The 18,401-nt window shown below is 38.8% G+C and overlaps 1 protein-coding gene across 1 annotated transcript in view; it reads right to left on the reverse strand.

Moving 5' to 3' along the window:
• STK4 (serine/threonine kinase 4) overlaps window positions 1-18,401 on the reverse strand; it is an 89,320-nt gene that overhangs the window by 32,049 nt on the left and 38,870 nt on the right. The window contains exon 10 of the mRNA XM_004430360.3: window positions 7,002-7,159. Coding sequence (XP_004430417.1) covers window positions 7,002-7,159 — 158 coding nt within the window. The remainder of the gene's footprint in view (window positions 1-7,001; window positions 7,160-18,401) is intronic.

Below are 18,401 nucleotides of genomic sequence, written 5' to 3' on the forward strand. Positions count from 1 at the left end.
TCTGAGCTAACATCTATTGCCAATCCTCTTTCTTTTTTTTTTTTTTCCCCAAAGCCCCAGTAGATAGTTGTATGTCATAGTTGCACATCCTTCTAGTTGCTGTATGTGGGACGCGGCCTCAGCATGGCCTGACAAGCAGTGCGTCAGTGTGCGCCCAGGATCTGAACCTGGGCCGCCAGTAGCTGAGCTCGCGCACCTAACCGCTAAGCCACGGGGCCGGCCCCAAGAATTACTATTCTTAATTTTTAAAGGTATGATAAAGGTGTTGTGGTTATGTTTTTTAAAAGGACCTTTAATCTTTTATGGATACATATAGAAATATAAACAAAATATGCCTGGAATTTGTTTCAGAATAATCAAGTGGGGATGGGGAAGAGTGGATGTGGAGGATTAGATAAAACAGGAATATCTTGAGTTGATGACTGTTATAGCTGAGTGATGGGAACTTCATTAGGTTCTATTTTACCAAAGGAGGCTGGGATATTTAAGGATATGCACTAATCTTTTTAAATTCACTTTGAAACAAACAGACAATAATTCAAAGACAGAATATTTGGGGAGTATTTCTTTTGTTTCTATAAAATGGCAGATAAAGTTTTCAGTTGTAGATACCTGGGTTCCCAGAAAACATCAAGATGCACCCTTGAGAGCATTAATTTAAACATGAGTAAATAAAGCACCTCTGCTACCATCAATCACCATCATAAATTATAAATAAGGTAGTAATAATTCTCACCTCCCACCAAATGTCTGCTTCCTGAAGTGTATAGCCAAAAGCAAAAAGTGCAACCTAATAAAAATAATTGGCTATGTCCTGACAATTCAGTAAAGCTTCTTTATAAAAATCCAAAGAAATCTCTACTTAACAATCATATTTGGAGCCCTGATCTAGGAAAGAACGGTAGAGATAAAGTTCCATGAAATCATAGGTTGTTGTCGCCCTCCTGGGGAAACTCAGAGCTAAAATGTGTCCTTCCTGCCACAGAAAGCCCTCTGAATGGCTTATCACTATCCAGGGAATCCAACAATCAATCTTGTTTGGGTTCTGTTACTTTTCTCAAATTAATTTTGAATTAACAGTTCAGTGGTTTTATATCCTGCTGGACCCATTGTCACACAGATTCAGAGGCACATTAGCTTAGCTCTTTGTGCTGCATTACGATTCTATTTTTAACTTCTCTGATACAAGGAAAAATCTAAAAGACTCCTACATATTTCCAGAAAAAACAAGGGCACCCTGGGCACTATTTACCTCACCTGAAGGGCTCTCCCCTCTTTCTCACACACCCACACCCACTATGATCCAAATACAATCCCTCAGGACTGCCTGGCCATTCCACATTCCTCAGTGCCTCCACAGACACACTTCCCGCTCTCTGCCTAGAATGCCTTCTCCCTCCTTCTCTGGCTCGAGAATTCCTATTCATCTTGCAAAACACACTTCAAATGAGACTTCTTGACGTCTTTCCTGGGGTTCTTCCTGAGGTTCTTGCTCCCTCTTCTGGGCTCCTACAGCACTTTTTATACGTACTTTATGAACAGAATTTACCAGAATAGCCTAGAGAGAAGCCATATAGTGTAGGTGGTTAAGAGGATTGGCTCTGGAGCCAAACTGCTTTGGTTCAGATCCCTGCTGTGCCACTTACTATCTGTATAACCCTAGTCAATCACTTGCTCCCTTTAAGCCTCAGTTTTCTCATCCATAAAATGACAATAATATTACCTACCTCCTGGGATATTTACGAGGATTGAGCTAATATATATAAAGGACTTAGACCAATGCCTGGTACACAGTAAGCTCTCAATAAATGTAAGCTATTATTAGCACAATGTATCAAAATTATTTTATCTATATTTTCTGCTACACTATGAACTCCCTCAAGGTAGTGACTGTATTTGTTGAATTAATTCACAGACTATGTCTGAGATTAACTGAAAATAGTGTACTAACTTCAAGCCAGGCAATTGCTAAGTGTTAAGAATACAAAGATGAGTAAAATAAAGTCCCGGCCATCACGGATCTTGCAGTCTTGCCTAGTCATACATAGCACAACATAGAGAGGACTTCCATGAATAGAGATGGAATTAATAAGGGGGGACAGCTACTATCAACTCTTTTCATAAAATAAGATTTAATGCACTCACATGTATCGTGATTGCCAACGTGTTCACATTTGGACTGCTGTCCCATGCATCACTCTGCTCCAGCCACAACAGACTTCATTCCTTCCTTACATCCACCCACCATGTCCTGCTCAGAGCCTTTGTACTTGTTCCCTCCACCTTCCTATGGCTTGCTTCCCCTCTTCATTCAGGTCTCAGCTGAATGTCCTATTCGTCTGCAAGGCCTTCTGTCACACTCCCTCTTTACTATGGTTTTTTTCTTTGAATAGCCATTATTACCTGCACTGATATATTACCTGACCCAATGCCTGTTTCCCTCACCACGCTGTAAGCTCCAGGACATGTGAGCCTTGTCTGTCTTGTTCACCACTCCTGGCATTCCAGCCATCTTAGACTAAAATAGTACAGTGTGTTTTTGGAAGATCCATGAGCCAAACTGGATTTAAGTTTACAGCTTTTTGTGGCTTTACGAACGGCAAAATGCGAGGGTCTGAATTCTCATAAAAGTAACATTCATTTCTAAATATTCAATCTGTTTATACAATATGAAATACCAATTTCAGAAAAACTGCATTTTCAAGCACCTTTTATTTATACTTTAATTATTATATATATTAAACATTAAAGGAAATCTTTGTTGCTTATTCAACTTGGCAAATAAGGCAATGCAATTTTAGAAATGCAACAAGTATTCAGTTTCAGATGAAAATATGAAGGTTTTTGTCAGTATTAAATTCTGCCACTCCCAATTAAATTACTTCCTATTTGCCGTTTTGGGCAAAAAGTTCATTTCGAAATAGCAATTGCCTTCACAGGAAGAAAGAGAATATCTTTTCATAATTAAAACTACCTGTCCAGACAGAAAGTCTCTAAGAGACTGCTGAGGGAAACCTTAGCTAGTCTTGACACACAACCTTCTTTAAGCTCAGTGAGATTATTCAGAACACTTCCTTCACTCAGTGGACTGTCTCTTTCTTTGCCACATGTCACTCACAAGTGTACATTTCCTTATTTGATGTGCTTCTTTGGTACCTCCAATAAGAGTACAGGAGACTCGAAAGGGTTAGAGTAAAAAGGAAATTAAAAAATCATGCAGTGTTAATAAAATATGAATGCGTCCTTATCTCTGAATTTATATAGTACCTAATAGGAGAGAAACTTACATGAATTCGGCAGGTTAGACTCACGCATAAGGTAGGTTAAGACACAGATTACTGGGCACTGTCCCCAGAGATTCTGGTTCAGTGCGTCTGGGATGGGGCCTGAGAAGCTGCATTTCCAACAAGTTTCCAGGTGATGCTGATACTGCTGGTATGGGGGCTACACTTTGAGAAACACTATTTTAGACTATTATTTCAAAAGCTTGATTTAGAGGCCGGCCCCGTGGCTTAGCGGTTAAGTGCGCGCGCTCCACTACTGGCGGCCCAGGGTTCGGATCCCGGGTGCGCACTGATGCACCGCTTGTCCGGCCATGCTGAGGCCACGTCCCACATACAGCAACTAGAAGGATGTGCACCCACAACATACAACTATCTACTGGGCCTTTGGGGGAAAAAAGGAGGCGGATTGGCAATAGATGTTAGCTCAGAGCCGGTCTTCCTCAGCAAAAAGGGGAGGATTAGCATGGATGTTAGCTCAGGGCTGATCTTCCTCACAAAAGAAAAAAAAAAAAGCTTGATTTAGGATTAAGGTAAGAGCTATATAGCAAGAATATTAAGGCATTAAAAATATTTTTCATTGGATCTTTGGTACTTCTTGGTATAGCAGCTCATGTACACCCCACCTCAATTTTCTTTCATTGTTTAGTTTGCAATTCTCTTAAAAAAGAATTTAAAAGCGAATTCTCTTGAAATTTGAAGGTAAAAATAGAATAAAATTTTATGTCAGGATGGGTTGGCTCAGGCACTGTGGACATATACAAATCCAAATGATTTAGAGCAAGAGTCCCAGAATCAAATGCTCTTAGAGGCCAGGCAGGTCAAATAGTTAATACAAATGAGTGATGTCGGCCAGACACTGAGGAGAACTGCAGAGGTCATACCCAAAGGGGGTGGCTGCTACTCAGCTCCAGACAACCATCATCCAATAAGGGAGGTTGATGATGGCCGGATCTTCTGAGTTTTCAAAATAAGCTGGAGACCCAACATTTTATTTAAAAGCTCTTAATTTTTAAATCTAGGCAACTAATTTAAAAATTTTCAACAGTGTATAGCACACACAGAAGTCTGTGGGCTGGATGCTGCTAGTTTATAAGCCCTGGTTTAGAGGGAAGACTCAGGAGCTGGACGGCCCAGGAGTAAAACAGGCTGGGAATGTGCTAACCTGTTCCCTGTGCTCACGGGCCCACGCCCTCCAGCAGTCACCTACTTCCAAAATAAAAAGCACTCTCTCTAAAGACCTACGACAGCCCCTTTGCCTAAGTAGCTTTAACCATGGAAACAAGTTCTCTGCCAATGATCTTATTATGGGAAAACTATGGCAGAGAGAAGGGAATTCTTCAAATGCTGGAACTACTGATCCAAACATAACAATTAGCTCAAAGTGACTGAAATTTCAGGATCACTAACTTCTATAACATTAAAAAAAAAAAAAAAAAAGGAAACTAGACCTAGGAATACAGATTTGAACATTCTTAAGCATTCCATCATGATGATAATGTGATTTGGTACCCAGAAGTTATTCATCTTTGCCTAAAGACTCACTAAACTGAGAGAATCAGTCCTTACAAGTATGTTGAAGACAACTACACAACATGGAATAGTAAACATAGTAACTCAAATCTCATGAGTCTACTCTGACAAACAGTGGCAGCCTGGAACACTGTGTTAAGAAGGATTCTGAAGCTGAATCCTGACTCAGTGGAAAATACGAATGCCAAAGACCTAGAAGAGAGGAATGGCAGCAGTTATGCCCCACATCTGGCTCCTTTATGCAGGAGACAACACTACACCTGTATTCAGAAAATCTAGTCTTCCTACAGTGTATTAATATAGCAACTAAAACAATACTTTTAAAACATAAATAGGATCAACTCACATCTTGCCAATAGCTTTCCACTTTACTCAGAGTAAAAGCTAAAGTCCTTACTACACAACAAGCCCTACATTACCTGGCTCCCCATTACATCTCTGCTTTCACTCCTGCTCCACGCCCCCTTGATGCCGTTCCAGACATGCTGTTGGGCAAACACACCAAGCAAGTCCCTGCCTCAAGACCTTTACGTGTGCTATTCCAGCTGCCTGAAAAGCTCTTCCTCTGGATAGTCACATGGTTCACTCCCTCATCATCTTACCAATGAGACCTTCCTTAGCCATTTAGAACTGCGACACATTTACACCCCCCTACACACTCTCTCTCTCTCCTTCCCTCCCCCACCAATCTCCCTTTCCTGCTTTATATTTTCTACAACACTTACCACTATCTGACACACTAAATATTTTACTTCCTTATTTTCCTTCTTCTAAAATGAAACCTCCAAGAGGTAAGGGATTTTTTTTTGTGGCTATTCTGAAAACTACTATATCCCTAGAAAAGTGTCAAGCACATACTGGCACTCAAAAAACTAATAAATAAATGAATGAAGAGATGATAAAGCAGAGGGTGATGAACAGTAGATGATGAATAAATAAATGATGAACAAAGAGATAACAAACAGATGAACATGGGTTCAGTGGCTAATTGGTTAAACAACCTCAGGTGAGTTACTATGGTCCTCAAAAGATCTCTATCATTAGTTGTATAAACTATGACTTTCCTGCCACCCTACAAAAGTAGAGATTATGTTATGGAAGAATGATCTTATTTCCTCTAGGTCAGTCAGTAGGACAGTGGAAAGCCAGGCCTAGAAAGGCCTCCCAGGATCTAAATATAAAGCCCAAACTAAGCTCTTATAAACAACAACAGAATTACGGTAGAATTTAACAATGTACAAATTAAATATTCCTAAAGAGAAAATCCTTTTCTAAAAATATTCAGAAGAGGAATGCAGACTCCCCAAATGCTTAGTATTCCCCAAATGTTTTATTGCTTCTACTCATTAAATCTCTGTGAACATTAACAAGTGTCTGTGGTTAAGGGAGAACGTTCCACAGCAGAAAAAGGAAAAACACACCCAGTTTTTCGTAAGAAACTTTGGAACAATTTAATATTCATCCTCAGACAAAATTCAGAATAATCCTCTCAGAGAGTCTAAAATTAGGATAATGGTTAGAAAACAACAAAGACGCTACAAAACAGCATCAACTGCCCTCCAGCCTAATTCTTTTTGTTTTTTTTTTTTTTTTTTAAAGATTTTAAAGATTTTATTTATTTTATTTTTCCCCCCAAAGCCCCAGTGGATAGTTGTGTGTCGTAGCTGCACATCCTTCTAGTTGCTGTATGTGGGACTCGGCCTCAGGATGAACGGAGAAGTGGTGCCTCGATGCGCACCCGGGATCCGAACCCGGGCCACCAGCATCGCAGCGCGCGCACTTAACCACCAAGCCACAGGGCCGGCCCACAGCCTAATTCTTAAATATAAAAGCCCAATCCCAAATAAACTATTAAAGACAGCACATCTCCATTTGATGGCTGAATATTTCTTGTACTATTAACAATTTCAAACTCGACAAAAAGCAAAATGGCAAGTGAATAAAAGATTTTTAAAGTGAAATAGATGCCACTAATTGGGAGCCCAGAACTGCTCGAATACCAACCAAAACGTTGTTGCCTCAAACTCACGAGGCCTCAGCCCAGGAGCTGCTGCCGGGGACAGGGAGAGGAGACTTGAACTGCATGAGAAAAGGCTCAGGCACGTTCAGTGACATGACAGAATTGGATGTGATATTTCAAATAACTTTTCCCAGGAGACATAACCATTTTCTTGCAACACTACTTACAAACTCATAGTCTCCATCCTGTGGTACTTTCCAATCAGAAGAGTTCTTCAGTGGGCCAGGTACGCTCTTGCCAAAGCTGTTGATCTGATTTTCCTTTTCTTTTTGTTCAAAGTATTCAAGGAAAGATGGTTTTGCAGACTGCATGGTCTCATCTCTTCCTGAAAGCCAAGAAATATAAAAGGTGAAATATAATATCTTAGATTTCAGATAAGTTTAATAAATAGACCCTATCTCCAGATGGGTTACAGCCAGTGGATCAGCGGCGCTTTTTGTTAAATAAGGACTCCTTCAAGAATCTAATGAAAACTGCAGGAAAATGCATACATGTTCACTCAAAATACTTCTCATAGAATTTCAGAGGATTCATGACCCCTCTAAAATACATGCAAAGATTTCCCCAGGATCTCTTTTTCTAGATGGAAAGACTTGGTGATGCAATGATGCTGAGTAAGCCGCAAGTAATACTTTTTGTGTCGCCTTTAGCAAATACTTGCTATAATATTTATACTAAAAACAGATAATCAAGCAAAAACATTTATTAATCATCTACATATACAATATTCTCTATAGGCACTGGAGTACAGAAGGGGGATGATACAGTAGGATGACTCCCCTTGATAATCTCATGATCTAATTGGACTAATGAGAAAAATATGCATGAAAAAGAAAATATAAGTAAATCACAATCCACTCCATGAAATATTATGTAACTTTCAAAACACTATTTACAAATGGTTTATGATAAGGTTAAGGCGAAAAAATAGGATACAGTATTACATATACAGTATGATCTCAACTCTGTAAAATCCTATATGTAAGAGAAAAAACAAATAAAAGACTAGAAGAAAATATACCAAAATGTTAACCGGATTTGTCTCTGATAGTAGGTTAATAGGTGATTTTATTTACTTTTAAACATTTTTTTTTAAAGACAGTACAGGATAAGTATTAAATAGACAGAACTGATTATAAGAGTTACATGTGCCCAAAAGATGGAGAGATCTTACAAGCTGGGGTGGCCAGGGAAGACTAGTAGAGGGGGGCTTAGGTGGGGCCTCAAACCATCCCTGAGAATGGCTCATAGCAGAACAGAATCAGCAGTTGTGTAGCAGCAGTTATCATACGAGAGCAGAATACAGCAGTTACTAGTTACAACTAATAACAATGGCAAAAAAAATCATTTTACCTGGTGTAACTTAAAAACCTAGCTAAGTGAATGTACCTATTTCACATGCTGAAGTAGCTTTGTGCTGGTGATTAGTATTCTAATACTGGGAAGTACAGAAGGTTTTTTTCAGTGCTTTCCATGAACACGTGGGTTTATAATGCCCTTTTCCCCAGTAACCAGGACAAAAGACCAGAAAGTTCAGAGCCTTAACAAGTGGATAGGAAGAGGTCTAGAAGATTAAGAACAGCATGTTTCTCTCCAGGCACCCTTGTCCATGCATTCTTATCTCCTGACACTTGCCTAGTCCAGTCTCAAGCCAGCATCCTGACCGCGTCTCAGACGTTTGTCATCTTACTCACTGTCACCACTGCCAAGTTCAGCAGCAGCCAATCCCAGATGTGCCCACTTCCAGAGGCTGCCAACAGCTTACTTCACTGCTGCCTCCTCACTTAGTAGGGATTAAACACCGTTTTGCTAGGACCAGTCAAAGATTATGTGCAGAACGCGGGTTTTGTGTTGTTTGTTCTAGGTACGATGCTAAGTACTTTTCATGCTTATTTTGTTTAATTTTTCAGTTAAATCTAACATATTATTTCATAATATATAGTTCTGAAGGAACTACAACAAAATAAAACTTGTCAAAATGGGGGTGTTTTGGATTTGCTGACACGTCAGGAAACTAAGTCCTTTTGATCAGTCCTCTGCTCTGGGACCACCAGAGGAGAGCACTGGCTCAGAGACAGCTCTGCAGCAAGCCTCCACATAACCCCCACATAAAAAAGGAGTGTTCAGAGAGCCTCCTGGAGCCACGCCACTGCAACAGCGCTACCGACTGCTGACATGTACAGAGTACAGTGTACTCTATACAAAATATCCTGACCAGATACACCGACCAGCTGAACAGAACACAAAGTCCAGAAGCAAAACAGAAAGCCCAAAAGGCTATCCAAACAACTGGATAGGCATTTGGAAAAGATTAAATTGGATCCACACCTCATACCTTAAACCAAAAAACTCCAAATGGATAAGAGGTCTAATTGTAAAAATGGAAACCGTTAAGTACTAGAAAAAGACATGTGTGAACGCATTTAAAACCTGGGTGTGGAAAAAGGCTTTCTACTGTGACAAAAACCCAGATCCAATAAAAAATGGACAGATAAAAACCCTTTGTGTGAAGAAAACATCACAAATTTTCAAAAATTAATAAGCACACACATACTACAAACCAAGAGAAAAGACAAATGACAAACTGGAAGAAAGTATTTGCAACAAATATCATAAATTTTTTTAAAGAATTTTCTTTTTAAAAAAAATTTGAGAGTTCTTTATATATTAGGCAGATAAGCTCCCAAATATACAAAGAATTCCTAAAATCAAGGAAAAGAAGACCAAGAAAAAAGTAGAATGGGCTAAAGACTTGAAAAGACAGTATACACACAAAGATATCCAATTAGTCCTTAAACATGAAAAAAATGTTTGGTTCATTCATAATAAGAGAAACTCAAAACTACTTAGAGATGTGATTTCTTACATTTCAGATTGGCAAAAATTCAAAAGCTTGACAACACCCTATCTGTTGGTAAAGCTGTGGGACACAGGCACTCTCACATCACTGCCAAGTAGTACAAGGCCTACGAAGGGGATCTGGCAATATCTATCAAAATATGAAATAGAGGAAGGTACAAAAGAATTCCAGTGTGTTGTATCTAAACTGGGGTATTAACATAAACTCATGATTTATTTTAAAAAATCCAGGCTTTTTTCATTAAAAGGCCTTGAAGCAATGACACCTCATTACCAATGAGCATACCTAACGCTCAGATCTTGGTTTTCAAATATCATTCCCCACTAAGAGGAACTAAGGCTTCTTAAGAGAAATAACCGATTCCAGCTCTAGGGCAGGAAAAGTACAAAGTGGGTCAGGAACATCTTTTTGTGCTAAAAAAAGCAAGCAAGTACTCAAAAACTGATGGGGACATAACAGGACATTGAAACCACCTGGAGGGGCTCCCACTGGTAAATTTTGGGACACTATGAGCATCAAAAAAAAATACACTGAATAAAAGGAATCCATGAGCTCAGAGTAGTAATCTAAAGTGAAGGGGGCTGGGAGAGAAGGAAAAAGCTCTCCTTTAGAAAAATCACCGCTTGATAACCGTATTGTGGTAACAAAAGAGAATATCCTCTTTCTTAGGAAATACATACAAAGCAGAATATCTCCTTTCTTCAAACACACTTAATGTTTGAGAGTAAGTTGCATATATCATGCACCAACTTCTCACTACTTCTGTCATTTCATATCTGTTTATCCAGCCATCTTTATACATGCACAGAGAAATGACTGAGATGAGTTCATCAATAAAAACGGCAACTTCTGCATAGAAATAATAGGAAATTTAAAATACGTTCTTCTGTGGAATTGTTACGAAAACCATAAAGACATAATTTTTAAAAAAATCAACATCTATATCCAACAATAAAAACTGTATTATTGGTACAATATATTTCTATGATGCTTTATCAATTCCTTTCAGTTTCAATACAGGTGGATTTTAGAAATTCAAGTCTTTAAGCCAGGGAGGAAACACTAAAGATAATCTTTCTGTGGTCTAATTCTTTTTTTTTTTTTTTATTAATTAAATGTGATAAACTGTTTCTTTTATTTTTTTTTTAATTTTATTTATTTATTTTTTCCCCCAAAGCCCCAGTAGATAGTTGTATGTCATAGCTGCACATCCTTCTAGTTGCTGTATGTGGGACACGGCCTCAGCATGGCCAGAGAAGCGGTGCATCGGTGCGCACCCGGGATCGAACCCAGGCCGCAGCAGCGGAGCGCGCACACTTAACCGCTAAGCCACGGGGCCGGCCCTCTGTGGTCTAATTCTAAACCATGTCATAAAGATCAAAGAAAAGTCTGTTAAGCAAAAGTATAATCATTCAGCTAATTCCTATCACTGTTTAGATGAGAAAATGAGACCACTTGCTTTCTTCATATTTGAATTCTTTCTATTTGATAATGATAGCCCTTCACAACTCAAAGATTTCTAATATTTTTGGAGTTAAAAAGCCAACTATTCTTTGTTACTTTGAACAACTAAGGGTCACAAATAAGAAACTCTATCTAAAACGTCCTTGCTTTCATCTTTTCATATCAATACCAGGAACCTGATTATACCTAATATTTATGAGAAACCAAAGTCCCCAAAACTATAGTGAATTTTGTAATAAGAGTAATTTTTGATCTAATCACATATTCAGGCATAATCTGAGAATACAATTTACACAGGTATAAGAAATTTAATTATAGTGAAATGATTAGTTAAATGGTTAAGTGTATCCGATTACAAAAAAGCTAAAGTTGGTTTTGGAGACAGCACAAAACACTAGAAAAATCCCTATCCTGGGGTTCAAAGATCTACCCTGGTCCTCACTATGTGATCTTGGGAAAACCACAGGTTCCAATCTGCAAAAAACAGCCACTGGACCAGGTTATTTCTAATGTCCCATTGCAGCTTTGAAAATTCCATGATTCTATGACTTGACCCAACATCTATACCCAGTTACTGACAACCATTCAAAAGAAGTTCTTATCTCCAGAGGGACTGTGACACTTAGATGTGTACAGGCATAAACCAAAGACCAGACAAAACTGAGAAATAGTTAGGACTCAACAAATATTTGTGACAAGATGGTCTGATTCTTTGTTTCTTTTTGTTGTTGTTAGTGGCAGTTTTTTGGCTTTTTTTAAACAGATGAAAGAAGTGATCAAATTTTCCTTGGCCCAAACTGTAATCAAGGTATCATCTGGAGGGGGGCCGGCCCGGTGGCACAGCGGTTAAGTGCGCGCTCTCCGCTGCGGCGGCCCGAGGGTTCGCAGGTTCAGGTCCCGGGCAGGCACCAATGTACTGCTTGTCGGCATACCATGCTGTGGCGGCGTCCCATATAAAGTAGAGGAAGATGGGCACCAATGTTAGCCCAGGGCCAATCTTCCTCGGCAAAAAGAGGAGGATTGCCATCAGATGTTAGCTCAGGGCTGATCTTCCTCACAAAAAAAAAAAGAAAGAAAGAAAGTAAAAAAAAGATATCATCTGGAGATGCTGGTTATAAAAATGTTTTCTATAACTAAAGTGGAAGAAATGAACGAATCAACTGACAGGGGAAGCCACCTCTACTGGAGAGTTTTTCACTGATGGATTAAGTTTACATGGAAGAGAGAGCACTCCTGCTGTGATCAACATGTCCTCAATAACACTAATTAAATCATAGCACCTGTTCTCAGTCTAATTTTTATAGGCTAAGATCTGCTTTACTATCATAATTAGTATCTAAGATAGAACATTTGCAAAAATGGCCACAGTAATTTTCTCCCCATATTCTTGCCCTTTAGTAGCGCCCTCCCACAATGACTCTGGGCCTGGCCCTGCGACTTGCTTTGGCCATTGAGACAACAGCAATTGTATTGGCAAGCAGGGACTTGAAAAGTGCTTGCGCATCCTACAACCATGTAATAAAACCTGAGGGAGCCTGCTAGATGGTGAAATACCTTGTGGAGAGAGGCCTTGGTCAACAGATTGTCCTAGCTGAGGCCCTCATACGTCAGCCAGCCCCAGCTGCTATCGCACCAGCTGACCGCTAAGTTTTGAGGTGGCTTGTTATGGAGCAAAAACTAACCGATAGTGTCTGTCTGTCTGTCTGTCTCTCTCTCTTCCTCACACACACACACATTCCACCCCATGTCCCCCTACAAAGAGTTCCATTCTTTGGGAACTCAGGTTCAAATTCAACTAACATTTACTGAACGCCTTTTAAGTTGCAGGCTTTTTCTAGGGGCGTTCACCTGACGCTCCCATCCAAATTCATGGACACCATGTAAATAACGTAGGAGGGAAGAGGACTTGCACTTACCAGGCACCTACCAAGTGCTAGAAAATGTTCTTTTTCATTTAATCCTCAAATCGTTTGAGGTGTGTATTATTATTTCCACCTTATAGGTGAGAAATTTGCCTAAGGTTACGTAGCTAGTTACCAGCAAGGATAGGATTTGAACCCTAATCATCCGGTTTAAGTCTGGTGACCTGCAGCTCATATTGCAAATTCTCTAAAATCAAATTGAAAATTCTTGACGTGTCAGAACTGCTACTAAGTTGAGTGTAGAAAGAGTGGGGGAATGGAATTTTCCCAGTAACCTTATCTTTGAAGTCTTCCTTCAGGACTCATGACTAGATGATCAACTGTGCTGGACAACAGCCTGTCAGGACTGAAAAGCCTGAGAGAATCACTCCAGGCTGAGTAAAGGCAATGCTGTCCCCAGGGCTTCAGCTGCTGCTGGGCTTTTATTTCAACACGAGCTAGGGCAATTTTTCAGACGTATCCCAGGAAATGAAGACATTCGACTGAATGATAATATCAGAAACCTGAAGCCATGGGGAGAAGGGATTGAGCAGAAAAGTCAGACTTTGGAAACAGCCATGTCTTGCTCTGATTCTTTTATCTGATGCACGAAAGGCATGAATTCCTATACTATGACTGGTCCATTTTTCTTTGTAAGCAGCATGTGGCAAGCTAAACGGACACTCTGTCTAAGCCCACAGACAAAGGGGTGAATTCATAACCAATTGTACCCTATCTTTATTTTTCTTTGACAAATGCTATGTAAAAGCAGAAGGATCCAACAACCCAAATGTCCATCAACCAGTGAATGGATAAATAAAATGTAGTATATAGTTACACTGGAATACTGTTTGCAATAACAAGGAATGAAATACTGATACACGGTACAACATGGATGAACCTTGAAAACGCTATGCTAAATGAAAGGAGCCAGTCACGAAAGACCACATATTCTATGACTCTATTTATACGAAATGTTCAGAAGAGGCAAATCTGTAGAGACAGAAAGTAGATTAGCAGTTGCCTAGGACTGGGAGGTGGCGGTGGGGGGGAATGGCAAGTGACTGCTAACGAATATGGAGTTTCTTTTGGGGGTGATCAAAATGTTCTAAAATTAGATTATAAACAAAAGAGGGTACATTCACACAATGGAATATTATTCAGCCATAAAAAGAAATGAAGTACTGATACATGCTACATGGGTGAACCTTGAAAACATTAAACTAAGTGAAAAAAGCCAGACACAAAGGCCACATTTTGTATGATTCCATTTATATAAAATGTCCAAAATAGGCAATCCATAGAGACAGAAAGCAGATTAATAGTTGCCTGGGGATGGAGGGAGGGGGTACTGAAAAGTGACTGCTAACAGGATTGTGGTTTCTTTTGGAGGTGATGAAAATGTCTGGAATTCAACAGTGGTTATGGTTGCACAACCTTGTTAATATACTAAAAAACCCACAGAATTGTAACTTTAAAAGAGTGAATTTTATGATACGTGAATTACATCTCAATTAAAATATAATAAATTTTTAAAAATTAGAGTGTGGTGATGATTGCACAACTCTGTAAATATACTAAAAACCACTGAATTGTACCCTTTAAATGAGTGAATTGTATGTGAATTATAGATCAATAACTCAAAAAAAAAAAACAGAAGGACCCCTTTCCTCTACTATTTACTTTTATTTCTGGATTCACATGAGCTATCTCACAATGCTAAAGTAGTTATAACCAAAGACTGGGAAGGACCAAAGACTGAAGCCCACCTTTCCTTTGGAATGACCCACCTACTAGACAAACTTTATGCCCTTCCATTTTAAACATTCATTTCAAAGACTGTCACTAAGTAAACTAAAACGATCAACCTATTCTTTCCTTAACTTCTACAATAATTACTCTTTTCCACCTTCACAGTAATTAATTCTGTTTAAACTAGAGAACTGGGCAGAGTCTGCATTTTCTTTTCTGTTTCATGCATGAATATTTGCAAGAAAAAAACTTGAGTAATCCCTCAAATATTTTCTTCCGGCTTAGAATAATATGCCTTACCATTGGGTTGTTTGTTTTGTTTTTTAATCTAACATTTATTATGTGTGTGTGGTTTTTGTTTTTGTTTTTGTTACTGGGTACCTAAGTGCTTTACATGTATTAACTCATTTAATTACACAAGCTATTATCCAAGTTTCTGTGTATGGCCTTAAATATTGTTTTGAATGTTCTTTGAAACCACTAAGAATTGCTGGAATCATAAGTTATAAGATTCCCTAGAGCCCAACATAAGATTCCTGGGAATCCAACTGGAATAACTCTTTGGTTAACCAGTTTTGGTAATTGCCTCTATGTAAATCAACTTGACTTTTGGGCAATGGTGCTCTAGTTCTTTTCTGGTGAGCTGCCATATATCTATTCAAAGAGATCTAAATCCAAATTTCAAAAGGTTACTAACTAGACCAACAGAGGCAGCACATCTAAAAAGATGCACAAGGTTCACAGGTTCAAGAACAATCCATACCTTGGTTATTGCAACAATTTCCAGTTGGTCTCACCTTTTCAGTCTTTTCAAACTCCATACCACCCAAGTGACCCTCCTAAAAAACCACTTTGTTATATCACTTTTCTGATCAAAATGTCTTTATACTACCCGATTACCAACAGGACTGAGTTCAAACTTCTTACTTTGGCATTCAAGGTCCTCCAATATCTTGTCAACACCCACTTCAGTCAAACTGAATATTCAACATATAAGTGTCTACCTCCTGACTTGGCACCTGCCTGGAATATCCTCCCCCAGCCTTTCTGCATATCTAAGTCTTGCTTTCCTTCTCACAAAACCTTTAAGACTTTTCTGTACCACTTACCCAGCATTTGGCCTAGTATTGTATTACCTTCATATATAGAGGTCCTATCTTATCTCCTCAACTAAGTTATGTCAACATCAAATACCACTATCTGAAGCACCCAGGTAATGCTCCAGACATATAAAGAATTAGAAAAAACAGTTATAGTATAGTAGGTACTCCAGAAATATTAGATAATGATAATGACAAATGTCATCTTCCCCTTTTAACCTATAAATTCCCGGTCAGCAGTAAATGTTTCATTTGGTTTTTGTATACTGCACAGTAAAGACACATAGTGACAATCTAATAAATATTTCTTGGTTGGTATTAAACATTTATTTTTAACAAATACTGATTGATTCTAAGTTGATATTTTTTACAGCATAAACACTTAAGGGAATCATCTACTTTTTCTTTATAGACCCATTTATATTGGTCAAAATGCATCTTCATTTTCTTGCTGATCAAGAGTAAGCAGGACAGAACAGCTTAGAGCACCAGAGAAATATATTCCCCTAACTGATCTAAACATCAAGATTGATCTGCCCCTTAGGCAAAGAGCCAAAGGGTACCTTTTGGGACTCATCTTCCTTTGTTCGTCATTATTATCATGCTATTGCCCTCTCTGGGAAAATACACTTCCCCCATGGCTATTCTTGGCTCTGCTTTTACCAATGTAACTCTAATGGAGCACCTTATCTTCTCAAAAATATAGGCCTTGAGGCCTTCACCCAAGTTACACTGAGATCTGGTACTTTCATATCCTAACATGTGGTCTGGCAGGGTGTTGTGAATGAATTTTCAGGCACCACGTGTCTGTGCTTTTTGGCTCATCCCAAAAGAATCAAGAATGTTAATGGTTTCCAAAGACAAAAGTGAGCCCAACATCTGGACACAATTAGAAAAACTGCACAAACAATTAGGATTTAGTCTCCACTCCGGCAGGATGCCCTTGAATTCTTTGTGCAACTGCGAGAAAAGTCTAAGGACCAAGATGTCTGCTTTTCTATTGTAAATAGAAGGGGAGCTTCTTCTCACCCGGAAGGGAGTTTCTGATAAAATCGCAGTGAACCACAGTGATTATCTTTCAGGGACGGAAAAAATCCAGTCAGTAATAAATTCCACAGTATTAAGATAACAGTTTGAAACTTCACAAAGGAAGGCTCATGTGGATCCAAATAGAGTCTAGCCTGCCTTAAAATCTGCCATCTTGTATTCTGAGCTATTTAACAGATTTTCAAACCATCTATCATCTTATTGCCAAAGAATCTGAAACACACACACTCTCTCTCTCTCTCTTCTTTCTCTCAATCTCTCTCTCTCTCTCTCAGCACATTTTTAAAACATTACTGAAATTGACAACTGACCTTCCTTTAGATCAACCATTTTCATGCCTGTACTCAGACACAGAAGCGGCACTTACAAAACACCACTAATACCCAGAGTGAAAACTAAAAAGCATAAAAACATAAAAAACATAACTAGCAAGAGAAAAGGTATTAGGATGCAGAAAAGTAGTCCTGGTTGAAGAAATTCTTAGGTCCAATGAAAAAGCCACTGTCACACATTAAAAGACTCATACACTTACTACACACTTACCATTTTTAAGCATTTATATGCTAAGTATTTTACATACATTATCCCATATCATCTTAACAACCCTACAAATAGGGACTTTTATGTCCCACTTTTTCAGACTAGGAAACTGAGGCTCAAAAAAGGAAATAAATTGCCAAAGATGACAAAGTTTATAAGACTCTGAGCCAAGTTTCAAACCAAAGACTCTGACTCCAAAAATTCATGTTCTTTCTACTACTCCTTTTTCTTTCTCTTACCCTTACTGAGAGATACGTTGCTAACAAAACTAAATGTTTTAAGTTTTAGCTTTGGTATGTATAACCACACGAATGCTATCTGAAACTCGCACATGATGCTGACTGTGAGTGGCAAGGGCACATGGACACTTAATATTCTCTGCTGATAGTTCTAAGCATCCCAAGGGGACCAGAAATTGGACAGTAACGCTACTGTGGTAAAAGAAGTGTTAACATACCTGCAGCACTTTATGTCCTATTTACCGTCCTTGCAAATGTTTTCATCTGAGTCAGAGGGAATGAGATAGAGAGCACACAAGGGAGGCAATGTTATGGCAATCCCCTTCAAACAGCTGCAGGCGGAAAGAAAATAGGCTGCAAGTCAAGAATTTCCATCTTATGCAGCTCCAAAATTAGTATCTGATGGACGGTGTTGAAATAAAATCATTTCAACAAAAGCCTGGACATTGGTTTTTAACATGAGGAAACTTATAGCAACAATAGGTGCCTTCATGAGACTTAGGACCTTCTGGGGAACTATAAATACAAAATGTTTTTACCACATAATACTATCACAGTAATTTACCCAAAACATGCTTCTGAGTTGCCCTAACTTAATTATGCCACTATGCTTTAAAATTCTACTTCAAAGAGATTAAGGCGGCTACTGTTCTAGGAAAAAAAT

This window comes from Ceratotherium simum, chromosome 21, assembly GCF_057802395.1.
Source record: "Ceratotherium simum simum isolate JZ-2026a chromosome 21, ASM5780239v1, whole genome shotgun sequence".
NCBI classification, from domain to species: Eukaryota; Metazoa; Chordata; class Mammalia; order Perissodactyla; family Rhinocerotidae; genus Ceratotherium; species Ceratotherium simum.